This window comes from Apostichopus japonicus, chromosome 11 (assembly GCF_037975245.1).
Source record: "Apostichopus japonicus isolate 1M-3 chromosome 11, ASM3797524v1, whole genome shotgun sequence".
Lineage (NCBI taxonomy): Eukaryota > Metazoa > Echinodermata > Holothuroidea > Aspidochirotida > Stichopodidae > Apostichopus > Apostichopus japonicus.
Window position 1 is genome coordinate 22,887,326 of NC_092571.1, and position 14,935 is coordinate 22,902,260.

The 14,935-nt window shown below is 38.3% G+C and overlaps 1 protein-coding gene across 4 annotated transcripts in view; it reads left to right on the plus strand.

The window, feature by feature from the left end:
* The window catches only part of LOC139976033 (agrin-like), a 103,939-nt gene that overhangs the window by 56,663 nt on the left and 32,341 nt on the right, over positions 1 to 14,935 (plus strand). For 3 of the 4 annotated variants that reach the window (XM_071984426.1, XM_071984425.1, XM_071984427.1), the window contains exons 2-8: positions 2,018 to 2,053; positions 4,752 to 4,961; positions 6,663 to 6,701; positions 11,655 to 11,864; positions 12,364 to 12,582; positions 13,041 to 13,247; positions 13,775 to 13,993. In XM_071984426.1, coding sequence (XP_071840527.1) covers positions 2,018 to 2,053; positions 4,752 to 4,961; positions 6,663 to 6,701; positions 11,655 to 11,864; positions 12,364 to 12,582; positions 13,041 to 13,247; positions 13,775 to 13,993 — 1,140 coding nt within the window. The remainder of the gene's footprint in view (positions 1 to 2,017; positions 2,054 to 4,751; positions 4,962 to 6,662; positions 6,702 to 11,654; positions 11,865 to 12,363; positions 12,583 to 13,040; positions 13,248 to 13,774; positions 13,994 to 14,935) is intronic. The other variant, XM_071984428.1, reaches the window with a different exon arrangement.

The window sequence follows — 14,935 nt, forward strand, 5'->3', positions numbered from 1 at the left end:
ATAGACAATGGAAGGGAAGTGGGGTGTTAGAAGACAAGTGGTACCTTTAGACAGGCTTTTGATGCTGTTACGGGACGTATTTTTAGTTCTTTAACAACAAAGGATAGCCGTGTGTAGTATCTATTCCATTTCCAAGGGACTTGTGTTTCACATTTGATGTAATATCTTAATGATTCTACAGTTACGGTCTCGATGTAAGGTGGGACTGCGGTCGAGAGTAACTCAAGTTGTTTTCTGTGATGATTTTTCTTTAAAAAACAGTACCTTTCATCTGACATGTGTAAACAGTACATAGTAGATTGCTCACCAACCTGTAACCTGACAGTGTGTAGTATATGTTTCCTTTCCAAGGACTCTTTATACTGGCATGACTGTATCAGTGTCATAATCATACTGTTTCAGTCTTGATGTAAGGGGGGGGGGTGCGGGTGGGGCGGAGAATGGGTCAAGTTGTTTGGTTTTTGTGCCCAGGGTCCATCTTGGGTTGCTTTTCAGCAAACAAGTACCAAAGAAATTTAAACCATATCAGGCGTGCAAAACTGGTTTTGTGTGCCTTTCATTAAATGCCATACTGTGCACTATATGGTCCTACATGCATATATAATATAGACAGTGTTTTTATTTGTATGCATGCATGTACAATAACTATTAGCTACAGATTGCTGTGTTAAGGAGAATGACTATATAACCATTGCCCCGATGATAACAAAAGTTCAGTGGAAATTTGCCTTGAATTTCTCTGAGTTTTTTTTTTCATTGCCATGGAATTTGTTAAAGCCCAAAGATTGTCATGGAATTATTAATAAGAATATAAATAGGTATTCTAATACTTGTCCAAAACCCCCCCCAAAAACCCAAACAAACAAAGTGATGAGTTTTCTTAAAATTTTAGAAAACCTAGTATGTGGTGATTTGTGTAATATTTCAAAATTTAGTTTCACTATCTTGTATACACCCAATTCATTTCGAGTTGCATTCAAAGTAGTAGAAGCTTACATTTTTGTCATTGTTATATTTTGTTCAGGACAGATTATGACCCGGCCATAATCTACTTTACATACACATACTTAGCATTATCGAAGGATAAATTGGATTGGATTGATTGCTTGATTATACGAGATCAGTCTTTATTGATATAGCGGAATGACGTAAAGAAATAACAAACCTTTCAATAAGTTATCCAAAAGCTTATTTATTCCTTGAGATTGTTGAAGTTTCAGTCACCTGCAAAGTTGACAGTGCTTCCCCCCTCTAATTGGCTGATTTAAAAATGTTCATATTGTTGGTCTTATTCAAGTCTGTTCTTTCAAACCTTTGTCATGGATATGGATCAGTGGTTAAGTTATTGAATAATTGTTAAGTTCACACAATATATAGGTTTGTCTGCCACTGGTATTGCTTGAAATGACAATTTTGCTTGAAATGACAATTGAGTAATTTTCCCCTATTTTCCAAGTACCCTACATTGCTAAATGTAAGTGTACATGCATATAAACAGTACAGTAAAGTTCCCAACAATTTGAAGATGTAAAGTTTTGAAAATGAGGGCGCTCTAACACTATTGGTCTCGACCAACCAAAATTTTGAAAATAAATGGATTTGATAATGCCGTTTTGAAATAGAAACAGTTTATCCTCTATTTTGATAGTGAAGAAACACATATAGAACCAAAACCTTGAAATGAAGGCAAAAGTACAAAGATTATTTTGTTGTTTTGTATCAGTCCTGTTGATTTCATTTCATACATCTGAGAATCTTTTAATATTTTAAATGTGTAATATTACAAAAACTCATTGATTATGTGTGAACATTTTCAAAATACTGTCTAAAGTCTTTTCTGACAAGTATATGAGCTGTTAGTCAAGTTTTCATTTTGTCTTTGAATTAAGGCTGGAAATTATCCTCACAAGAAGTTTTCAAGCTTTGGAATTTCATTTAAATTAATTATTTAATAATTGTATTATTTAATTCTATATGTAAATTAAAACTCTGTTCTCTCTCACTTGTTCTTTTATAGATTTACCAGTTATAACAAGACCGCCTATTGAGAAAGGTAAGTTAACACTCATATAAATTTGGTACAAATCGGGGCATGAAATTTTCTTCAAGGGGCCAGGGATAGAGGGGGGAAGGAGGGGAAGAGGAGGGGGAAGAGGAGGGGCAGAGGGTGGGGAAGAGGAGCGTGAAAGAGAGGGATATAGTTCAAGATCTTTATATTATAATGTCAAATTGCAGTGGAATGGAGTGGCAAGTTAAGTCATTCCTCAGTTGCTGTGATAATTGTCCATTTGAACTCCACCAATCACTACAATGGCTGTTTCCTAACTGTGTATCTGAATTCATTGATTTGGTTAGCATTTCCTCTTTACGCTCTTGACTATTATTTGGTCGCAATAAACAGTGGAATTGATAAGAGGTCAAATTTATCTTCCCTAAACAAACAGAAAGAGGATATTATGGTACTAGCTCACTCCACAGTCAGAGATGAGGCAAAAGAAATAGTTGTGGTCACTTAAATAAGCTAACACCCTTCATAATACTTTATGTACCTTTGACCACACTGTGAAAGGGTGTTACTGTTATCCATTCTCAGTTATATACTACATAGAAGGGGATGGATGGTAGCTTTCAAAAATAAAAATAACAGACTGATTTTTTTTATGGATCTTTTTTTGAATGAATTTCATTATACATACAAAGTAGGATTGTTCAAAGATACAGAGGTATATAAAAATAGCCACTGGGAAAATGCATTAGTATTTTCATTGCATGTTTGGTTCACAATTGGAAAATATTAATTCAGTTGAATGGCAACAGTTTAGTTAAGGGACACAAAAAGGACAAATAATGAACTTTAAAGTGATGATGACCTTGTGGCCTTCACTGGAAATGACAATATTACAATGTAAGTGGGAAAGTTGAAAGATGACATTTGTCTTTTAGCAATGAAGAACCAATCAAAACCCTGGATGACCCTGTGTCATGGAAGTAAACACTTTCCAGCCATGATGAGAATTATTCTGCAAAATTTTTCTTTTGGCATCTGATGGTGCCTCTGATGATGCCTCCTACCCCTGGCCCTCCTACCCCTGGCCCTCCCACCCCCGGCCCTCCTACCCCTGGCCCTCCTTCCCCCGGCTCTCCTACCCCTGGCCCTCCTACCCCGGCCCTCCTACCCCTGGCCCTCCTACCCCTGGCCCTCCTACCCCCGGCCCTCCTACCCCTGGCCCTCCTACCCCAGGCCCTCCTACCCCTGGCCCTCCTACCTCTGGCCCTCCTACCCCTGGCTCTCCTACCCCTGGCCCTCCTACCCCTGGCCCTCCTACCCCTGGCCCTCCTACCCCTGGCCTCCTACCCCTGGCCCTCCTACCCCTGGCCCTCCCACCCCCGGCCCTCCCACCCCCAGCCCTCCTACCCCTGGCCCTCCTACCCCTGGCCCTCCTACCCCTGGCCCTCCTACCCCTGGCCCTCCCACACCTGGCCCTCCTACACCTGGCCCTCCTACCTCTGGCCCTCCTACCCCTGGCCCTCCTACCTGTGGCCCTTTCTACATTACTCATTAGTACAAAGACCGTATAGGCTTAATCCAACCCTGATTCTCAGGAGTTATTTACGAGAACATCTTTTCTCCCTTGAAAATTTTGAGAACCTGAAAGGTTTGGTCATGTTGTATTATCACATGTACATGAGATGGAAACAGCTGCATCTTTTGCTTTAATATAAATGGCTGGAAAGTGGAAATGTTTGATATATCAACAATGGAGATATATTTTTGTGAGCAATTTGTGGGAACACCTTCGTCTTCTCAAAGGTGAAAATTAACGGATGGAATTTGTGAACTCATTCGAGTTTTTAATTCAGACCTCTATATATTGCTTTAGTAGAACCATCCAAAAGATTTTTTTAGTTCTGTTATACTTTTGTGCTTTTTGTGCCGTGCAAATGTTTCTAGCCCCCTGGCTGGGATCCTCTAGCTATTTATGATAGATGGAAGATCTGTTTATCTGTTCGTAAAATGTCGGAAGGGTCGGGTCGCAGTGAAAGGAAGGGAGGACTGCCTTTAATATGTTCTTGCACCTCTGTCTGACCTTCCAAATATCAAGGAAACTAAAGGCACGATGAAAAGAAATTAACGGAAAGTTACGACAGAAACTGAAGATACCGGGTTCTTTTTTCTTGGTGCCGAAAGGCTCAGTCCTTATAGCCTTTGTTCTGCTCTGTCTGTGGGTTTATTATAGTCTTCAACAAAAGAATCCTGACCTTTTCAGCTGCCACTTTGGTGGGTGTTGAAAGCTGTTGACATAAAAGTTGTGTTATGAGGTAGCGAGTTATAAAGCTGTACAGGTATCGTACAGGAAACGTGGGAGAAGAATAATATATACACAAAGGAATGGAGTTGTGATTCTGATCTATCGGCAGATGTGAGAGAAATGTGAGAGAAGAAAGTAAAACGAAAAGATGGATTTTGGAAAAGAGAGAGAGAGAGACAAAAAACAAACCATACCCCCCTCCACCACCCCCACAAAACAAGCACAATCACTGATTACTGACACAGTTAATCTACTGTACATAGATTAATTGTGTTGGGTCAAACCTTCAGTAAACCTGAAATTAGCAAATCACCTATTGTCTATGATGAGCTCCATATCCAAGCAATTTGATAACGAATTAAAATAGTTTTTCGTCGCTGATCCGTGGGGGGTGGTGGTGTCTTTCCATTTTATGAGTGATGTCATTTCATTTTTTTGCAGGGGCTTGTGACAGGATCTTATGTACGTTTGGTGCTTTCTGCCAAGAGCTGGAAGATGGCTCTCCCAAGTGTATCTGTCCCGACTCATGTTCGGGTGTGGCCGCGCCCGTCTGTGGCAGCAACAGGGTGACGTACCAGAGCGAATGCCACATGAAGGTGGCGTCGTGTGAGGCCAAACAACTGGTGACTGTCTTCAGCCAAGGGGAGTGTGGTAAGTGTTGCTAGCATCGTTATATTTTTACAGCAAACAATGAACAGTAATCTTGCCCTACACAAAAAATATATTTTCTTCATATAATATCCTTATATTTCTAAATTCATTACATCCTTCTAAAATATTTGTTCTCCACAAAGGTACCCACCCCAAATTCCAAAGATTCCTTTTGCTTATAAAAACCCCCAAAATCAAACCCTGCTACCCCTGTCGTTCCCCATCAATTAAACACTTCAGCCTCATTCCCATTCCCAAGTTACATCCCCTTTCCCCCTCCCCTCTCCTAAGAAAGCAAAAAATAAATAATACAGTTGTTATAATTTACTTCAAGTAACAGTAACGCTTGATCATAAGGACATCCCTTAACATTTAATGTTATATTAAAATCGGCGAAATAATCACAAAGCTGTTGCCTAAATTGCAGGTTTTAATTTATGCTCTCTGCAAGCATATGACTTTATGGTTTGAAAGCCCTTACCTACCACTATGCCAGGGATAGAGGGGACCAGAAAGTTGCAGCCTCCTACTCCATCTTTCTCCCCTCCCCCCACCACCCAAGAAGTTTAAAAAAAACATTGTGTTTACACCATGAAAAGCCTATCTGTAGCTTGAATTAAATATATTTTGAAATCCAAATGAAAAAAATGTTTTGTGGACAGCCTGTTGGGACAATTTCTTATTGCTAATACCACTCTGTACTATCCTCTAACAAAATGCTTTAAAGCACTGGTACTGACAGTAGGAACAGTTGCTAACCTTGCTGCTCATATCGTCATTACAAGTGTTTTGAAGCGTGACCATGAAAAGTACAGAATAGAAATAGAATTATCCCATAATAATCCCAATTGGCTAGTTTTGTGAGTGGTTACATGAATATTCATGAGATGTGAATATTAATGACTGATTTTTCACAGCGGATGAAATGCAATTTAACATCAGTACTCCCCCCTTGTTTTTTACTTGCTTTGTTGACCATTTTTCATGTTTATCTCTGCAGTCCAATAGTTTGAAAAATATGATATTACATTTCAACTTTATTGACTTTATTTCCCAAATTGATTTTGCAAATTTTTTGCAAATTGCATTATTTTAATGTTTGTTGCTTGTAGTGGTGAGTGTGCTTTATTGCAGTTTCTGTTAAAAGTTTGGTGTGGGAATAGAACTTTGAACATTTTTGTCTTGCTTAAAAAAAAACCCAAACAGAAACAGCTTCCCGATATTTTTTATGCATTATCTGGTCCATCTCTTTATCCTGAATTCCGTCATTGTGGTGTCATGTACATTTCAAACCGGAACTATAATTGTAGTTACTCACAAATTTCCTTGGACTTTTCTTAACCTCAACTGCCCATAATCCTTACCCTTGCTACACTCGGGCAGACTTCAACATCTATAATACAGTCTTAGTTGCCTTTGTTTGTATGATTAGCAGTATACACGCAGGTATGTTAGCCTAGCATGGTTTGAAGTTGGGGGAGTTCGGTGTCCGACGTGGGTTAAATATTGGGTGTTCTGTGCCTGGCTTGGTTTAATGATGGGGGTTCTGTGTTCAGATTGTGTTGTATTTCCTTGTAGCAGACAGGACCTTTTCCACTAATTTTTCTCCTCATTCTAAGAAATATCCCTGAACATAATCGTTCGCAGTATAGTAGCGGGTCCTCTAATGTTTTACGTGCTTTACCAAATTTGTTTTCACAGGGGATCAAACAGCTAGACTGTCAAAGAATCCTGGTAATTGTACGTCACATCTTTGAGATGCATTCTTAAATCCTCTCCTTGTTTCAAATGTCATTTCTTGTCAGTGATCGTTTCAGGCTCGACCATACTATGTTTTGCATGTGCGTCTAACTTCAGCTGGAAAAAAACAACAACAACATGCTCTTTTCCAACCATTTAAATTTGTGCCTTAATAGTTTTCTTGCTGAATTTACCACCTCTGGCATCTTTTTCGTAACATATTAAGTAAACATTTTCAAGTCTGTGTGATACGTGCCATCATTCCCTTTGTGTCATACCTTTTTTGTATGTGGCATGTTTTTTTGTGCTCCCCTCGAGACGTTCGTTGTTCTTGCTCTGCTCATGTTTTATCGATACCTCTAGCTGTTTCATCCTCCTATAGCCTTATATACCCAACATCCCTACCTTCATTGTTTATTCACATAGAGCTATGGAAAGTTCCATGCAACTTCATTAGTTATATTTTAAGTTTAAAGTTTACTCAAAATTGTGACCAAAAAACCTTGCTTTATTATCCTATTGAAATTCTCTTTTTTGAGTAAATGTAATTTTTTCAGCAAACATTGATAGAAAGGGCAAATAATTTTAGAAACGTAATTATAATAATAAATGAGACTTATATAGCGCCAAATCAGTACACAAAAGTCACTGCTCCAGGCGCTTTACAAAGAAAGCAAAGTAAAGGTACAATGCTATCTTTCGGATAAGGATTTTAATGTATGCGTGTTATTAATATATTTTTTTTTCAAGATCAAGAAAGAATGGATGTCATATTATTAGCCAAATTGTAGAAACATGTTTATGAAAAGGAACGTTCGGGTTGGACATATAAGTCATTGCTTTGATATAAAATGTCCATGGAAAGGAAAAATATGGATGCTACCGGACCAGGTTTAGTAGAAATGAGGAGGTATAGATAGCTGCCATGTACTAGCTCTGATTCCGTGTGGAAACCAATTGAAAAGTTCTATATTTATTGTGATGTAATAAAGTTCTGTTGTGTAATCATAAGGCAGTACCATGTTAGTGTTGTCATATAACATACCATGGTTTCGTGACTCACAGGGAAGAGAAAGAGGATATTGAACTCTCATTTGAAAAAAAAGAAAGAAGACGAAAAAAAAGAAAAAAAAAAGGAAAAGAAAAGAAAAGAAAAACATTTCTGCCGCATTAGCGTTAGTAAAATTCAGTCTCCCAAGCTACATGTTTTCATTGTGCCATTGCCATTTCATGCACACCGAAAGTACAACCTACATTCCTCATGTAGGTGTGGTAGTAATTCCTTGCCCCCTCTCATGCAGTCATAATTTCAAATTCTCATTATTTGGAATGATGAAAGACAGAACTTATCCACTGCCAGATAAATGTACTGTATTTTATGTTTATTTTATATAACATTGTTATTTATTATTGGCGTAGTATGAGGTAAAGAGTTAAAGATGATTGATCTGTGTTACCTCGGTGATGGGTGGGTCAGGAGAGTTGGGGAGGATGAATGGAGGGAGGGATGGGGTGGGATGAGGATGGAGATGGAGATGGGGATGGGGATACATGGGGATGGAGATGGAGGATGGAGATGGGGATAGCAAGGGTTGATTGACCTTTTTTTATTACTTGGCTGCTACCAGCTTATCGAATACCAGCTGCTTATCCCATATTTTTCTCTAACATGAAATCCAGCTATATTGTCAACTTACATTCCCGCCAGCCGTTATATTAAGTATCTGCAATGCTTACATTCAGCGTCACTAATAAAATCTTGTCCTCCAGCTGATAAATATAGTCATAAAGGATGCTTCCACTTGATAGCTTTACACTCTTCATAAATGGATTGAATTTTTTACAGACCTGTTTCAAGGATTAAATATGATTTGTTTTTGTGTTAGTGAACTTATCAATTGAACTTAGTAATTAGTTTCCTACAGGTAAGTCTTTTGTTTTATGAAATGAGATTGGTCACAAAATTTACAATAAATGTGCAGGTGAAGATGTTTTATCAATAGTTATAATTACCAAATATGATCAACATTTTGGACTAGGCCTCTATTTGGAAATAAGGTCATTATTCATAATCAAATGTAACCCAATTGCCAATACTGTTATTATAAGTGCTGTTGGTGACAATATTATAATTCTAGGTTTGACAAATTTGAATGTAACTTTGTGCTACATTATGATATGCTATATATTTTAAAGAGACCTAAATTTCTGAACCAAACAAGCTGTAGACAATGTTTATTAGACATCAAAAAAATAATTATTTGCCATGCATCTACTTTGCATGACAAAAGGTTATCATATCGTAACGTTCAGGGCAATAGTGAATGCGATATAACCTACAGTACTGCTGTGTAGAAATTAGCAAAATTTTTATGCAAATTCAATGGTTTAAGTAAGATTTTTTCTCTTCATTTTAGTATGGAAATTTACAGTTTTTTCAGTATTTTTATGATAAAAAAAATGTGTGAAACTCAGCATCTGTATTTAAAATATAAATTCTAACTTATTCAATGATACTTGTATTCTTGTGAGTATTTTCGTTGCGTTTTCCCCTCACGTGTGTTAAACGTGTTATACTACTTGTACTGTGTTTTGCAAATTTACAGGCTATTTCTTCAACATCAATATAACTGTGATAATGAGTGTGGAACTAATTAAATAACTTTAAAACCAAATATTCTTTGATGATCGTTATATACTTTTTATGTAACCATATATATGCTAATGAGGTTGATGGCATATATAATTTAATATGGTGTAATGGAATGTGCCTTCAAAGAAACTTGCTGTATACTTACATGCACAACCCAGTGGTTAGTGTAGGTTCCTACAAATGTGCTTTTTCACTTTAATATGAAAATCCATATAAAATATTGGTACAATATTTCAAATGCAACTTGAACAAGAGGTACATTCTGCATTGTAGCAGGATTAAGGAGAGATTTCCTTGTTTTCAATGCAAAAGAAAAAGCATTTAAAAAAAAAAATTAAAAACAGATATATAAAATATGAAAAGGAGATACTTGAAAGTGGATAAAGACATACAGCAAGTTTCTTAAACATTCAACTTTCAGTATTAAAAACTGCTTTGTAACTTGACCTGTTTGTGGTCTGTTTAATATTATTATAAACCTGGTTGCGATGGTGATCACTGACGGCTTTGGTTGTATAACTGCTTTATTGGAGTTTCTGCAACTAATTCTAATTAATTAATTAATTATTCAGCTAATTGAAGCAATTTTAAGAAATAAATATGAGGTACTATTTTATACTGAGACTGGAATGAATTGCTTTGTGCATGCCTGTTAGTCGACAAACAGTCGGATTTGCCCACAATTAAATGAGTGGAATCCCTTCACAAGATCAAAATACAATAGCAAAAGCACTCAGAAACATTTTGGTATTATGTAAAGATCTGCTTTATTGGCTCCAATTATAGCACGGTATAGCTAGGAAAGTTTTATGATTACATAATCGACCTGCTAAGGTCGTAAATTGACCTCAGGCTTTACAATTAGCCTGCATAGCTTCTTAACGCCAAGGCTCTTTGTGTAAACACTGTGTGGAAACAGGGAGTTGTTATGGAATACAACTCCCTGGTGGAAATATGTTCATATCTACAGTGTAGTTAATCATATAGCATTCACACAAAGACCCTCATACAAGAAAAATATGTGGCAGGCTTTGCAGACTAATTGGTAAAAAGAGGTCATTTTACGACTAAGACAGGGCGATTACGTAATCTCAAGAAACTTTTCCATGATAGCGTGCTATAGTTGCCAGGGTCTATACAGCAGACCTATAAATACATGTCAAACAATCACTACGAATCCTTGTTGACTATAACGCCACAAAGTATTTTGACTTAATTACTTAAAACATTAATAAACAAGAGGACAACAGATAATTTATCATCATCATCATCATGATAGTATTCAAAAGCTTAGGCTATATATAGGCAGCTGGTTGTATTCGATGTGTAATGTTATTTTGTTACCGTATTTCTCCCATACTCAGTCTGTGCTGTGATTAGATATATGTGAAAGGAGAGTTAAACCAATTATTCTGAAAGCTTCTGTTGTGTCCCTTACTGTACATGGAATGTAAGAACTGTTCCGGGGCAGTCTAGTCAGCTGCAATGTTAATGAGATTCGTTTCATTTTGTTTTGGTTTATTAAATTATGTAGGATAAAGAAATTCTTTTTCTTACGCTATGATACTATAAATATCTGGCCGCAGATGCACCTCTTTTGTTCCACTTCTGGTCTTAATATATTCTATGCAGTAAATAAATTGTGGAAATATTACTATGCAGATGTATAAATGGACTTGTAATAATTTTGTCATGAAGACTTAAACAAGGTTAAAAGAGAGATAAAACGAGAAGAAGATTTGTCGTATAAAATGTAGTGTTTTTGTTACACAGTGTAATATGGATAATACCGACTACTATAGGAAAAGAGGATTGTAGTTTATCGTATACATGTGCAGAAATTATTTTTGGGATTTACTCTGGAATAAATAAGCATTGGATAATTGGATTGTGTTCCGATCTCCCAAAGTTTTCAAACACAGTGGCTTGCAACAGTCAACACTACCTCATGAGAGGCGCGGTGGGAGGGGGGGGGGGTGGTGGGGATGGAGGGTATTTTCAGGAAGTTTCTTGCAATCTTTGCAGTATCAGTTTTGAGAAAAGGATACATTTCAAAACAGTTGAAAATCGGAAAGCAGGAGACAGAGAGAGAAGAGGAGGTTTGTGCTAAATTTGCAACTTTTGGTGTCGATCATTGCAAATTAGGTAAAACTGACAACTGGTAAATTTTTGCATGTGTATTTATTATTGAATTGTTTCACTTCCTTTTTCAAAATTTCTCCTAAAAGTCTAATACAGTCTTATCTGTCCATACGACACGCCCATGTTGTAACTCTCTCCGATTCTTCATTTTTGTGCAGTGGATCCTTGCGACAATATACAGTGTGGATACGGAGAAGTCTGCTTACCCAACGGGGCGGAAGCCAGCTGTATCTGCCAAAACAGCTGCGATTCAGTGGAGGAACCCGTCTGCGGGAGTAACGGCAGAGACTACGAAAATATGTGCAAGATGACGCTGGCCGGCTGCAAGAGCAAGAACAATATCACAGCTGTCTTTGAAGGGTTATGTGGTGAGTATCTATCCACCATTGTCTGGGAAATTTGAAATGTTCATCTGATCGTCCAGGGCGACCGAATTTCTGTTCGGACGACCCAAATCAGCTTTGGATGATCGTCGGGCAGAGGACTAGTTGTTCACGTCAAATCCACATTGCATTGTAACTAAATACCCCCAAAATGGGACAAACCCGTCATCATTTTGGAGATCTACTGAAATCCTCCTTCCTACCGTCTCTTGCAAGTTCCCCCCATCTTTCCCTATGATCAGATCAAAATAAATTACCTTGAAACAGTCTGAACTTTTCATATCTGAACAATGATGATGACTGACCCTGGTAAGATGTACCCAGCTAAAATGGTTGTAATCCATTTTTAAAGTGATTTTCTGATCAGAAAAAGGATGTCTTCATACTGTATTGTTACGTATTAAAGTAATACTTTTGTTTCTCCCTTCTGAACGTTTCACAGTCAATGTCCAGCTACATAATTGTTTATTTTTCTTTTCTTCAGATCCTTGCAAAGGAGTAGAACACGAGGAGGGAGCGATCTGCCGATTGGACGAAAGCCGAAGTCCGGTCCTGGAATGCACCGATGGGTGCGGTGACGAGTACAGCCCTGTTTGCGGCAGTGATGGCATGATGTATAATAGTTCATGCCAAATGGAACACGCGGCCTGCGTCATGAACATGGATATCACTGAAGTACCGATGGAGGGATGTGCATCTGATGGTAAACCATATCAATTTTAACTTTATCAATTAAAGGTTAATTAATTAAACAAACAATAACAGGAGTAGAGCCACCGATCAGTGAGAGAGGAAAAAGGGAAGGTTAGTACAAAGATGAATGGGATGAAGGATAAATGTGCCTGCGGTAAAACGAGCAGAGACGAACGTCGCTCGCAAGTTTTAAGATAATTTACTGATGATGATGGTGGTGACGATGATACCCAAAAGGTGCACATTTGCCCCAGTGTTCGTTATGGAAAAATTATTATAAAATTATACTAGCAAATTTCAACTTAAGACGTTATGACGACCATCTGACATTTTCGACTACCATGTCTGTGGAAATAGAAGTTTAGTGAAACAGATCTAGTCCAGTTCATTGTACAGAGTTGGAGGAAACTGAAACTTTTGTCCTCAAGTTGCTTCTGAAATTGATATACTGTGTCTTCTTTAACGCAGGTCCCTGCGCTAAGGAACCTTGCGAGTACGGTCACTGCAGCCTCTCCACGAGTCTGGAAATGTCTTGTGTCTGTCCGTCTGAATGTGACGATGTCTATCACCCAGTCTGTGCCAACGACGGAGTCACGTACAACAGCATGTGTGAGATGGAGAGGACCGCCTGCCTTGGTAAAATGGAACTTGTAGCACTCTACAACAAGCCATGTGGTAAGTAATTAGGCTTGGGTGTGCTCTAGGGAATTAATTGACTTTCATCTTAACTCAACTGAAATTTCACCAGGTCTGGGGTGCCAAATACTTGTTGTTGTGGGCTTACAGTGTGCCACCATAATATGGATTGGTACAAGGAAAAAAAGTAGCATTCATTTCTTGGCATTGAATACCTTACATTCATTTTCAAAGTGCTTTAAAAGGTATAAGCTGGATCTACTCCTAAGTTGCTTATAGAAACAGCTTAACATAATCTCCATCTTGTTTTGCATGCTCTTGTTAGGCCCTAACAAATTGCCTCTTTTACCAGCATGCATTACACTTTTGTTTAGTTTTGTGATCACCATTTAATCAAGACTAATTTGAAGACAGTTGCCAAGCAACCGTAATGAATATTTCCCAATGGTTTACTCGAAGATGTTTACATATTAATATCATAGTTTTTCTATCTGCCATCACTTTTTGTAAATCATCTCGAAGGCTCTCTCCATTTGACGCCATCATTTTCTGGATTTTCTCTTCAGACAAAGACGTCGACCTCTGTCGCAAGATGGAGTGTGAATTTGGAGCGGTGTGCAGTGACGTGAGTGGCCTGGCACAGTGCGTATGTAACATGACTTGCGACGGCGAGATGGACCCTGTCTGTGGCTCGGACAAAGTCTCCTACTCAAGCCCGTGTGAAGTCACTAGAGCCATTTGCCTCCAGCAGAAGGAGATTGAGATCATTTCAATGGGACAATGCGGTAAGTGTATGAATAATGAAGGAATACTGTGTTTCTAAAAACCGCTTTGACAAACAAGCACATTCAAACAAAATTTCTACTGCATTGCAAAAGTGGTATTTCAGAGCACAAAACCCTATACCAACGATATTTACGTTGCTATAGAGGCTGGCGTCAACCTTAGTTTTAAACTAGTAGGCGGTCGCTGACTTTATTAACCAACCACAGATATAGCCGAGAAACTTTCCAGGAATCGTCCATACAGGAGCGTCCATACAGTCAGAGGGGGCGGATGCCCCCCCCCCGACGGACTCAAATGGACTGCTGGCGCCCTTTTTAGCTTTTTACCAGTTTTTACTTATTCGCGATTATTTACTTTTTTATTGCGCTCTCAATTACCTATTGACATTTGTCACATTTTGTTGGTGTAATTTTCTGACAAAATGGTGATGACACCTATTTATTCTTCCTGTATCTGCAAATTAGCAAGGCCCGGAAAGGGTCATTTCCTGCGATCTAGGGTGTATCTTTACTCAAAAAATGTATGTACGCTCCGCGCCAACCTGTGGTGGCGCTCCGCTTAGTGTCGAAAGCGCCCCTACAGACCATTCTCGGCCCCCCTGACCAATACCCCTAGCTCCAGCAGTTGGTTTTAGAGTGGGTTTTAAATGTATCAGAATTATTTGTAGGCCTTGTATATCAATATCGACTTGTATCATGTATTAAATTTAGTCTATTGTACCTCCCTTTGATGAGTGAGGGCCTGATCTTTCTATCAGCACGTTTAAAATATTGGATTGAAGTTAGCAGGAGATCTCAACAGGGATCTAGCTATTATTTTCAAGTGTCTTACCATTCTCTAAACATGGGGTCCTCAATTATGCAAGAACCTGAAGAGTCTATATTTTCTAGATTCAGTTGGTTGTGGATTGATTTTTTTCCTAGGATGTATTGAATCGTTCG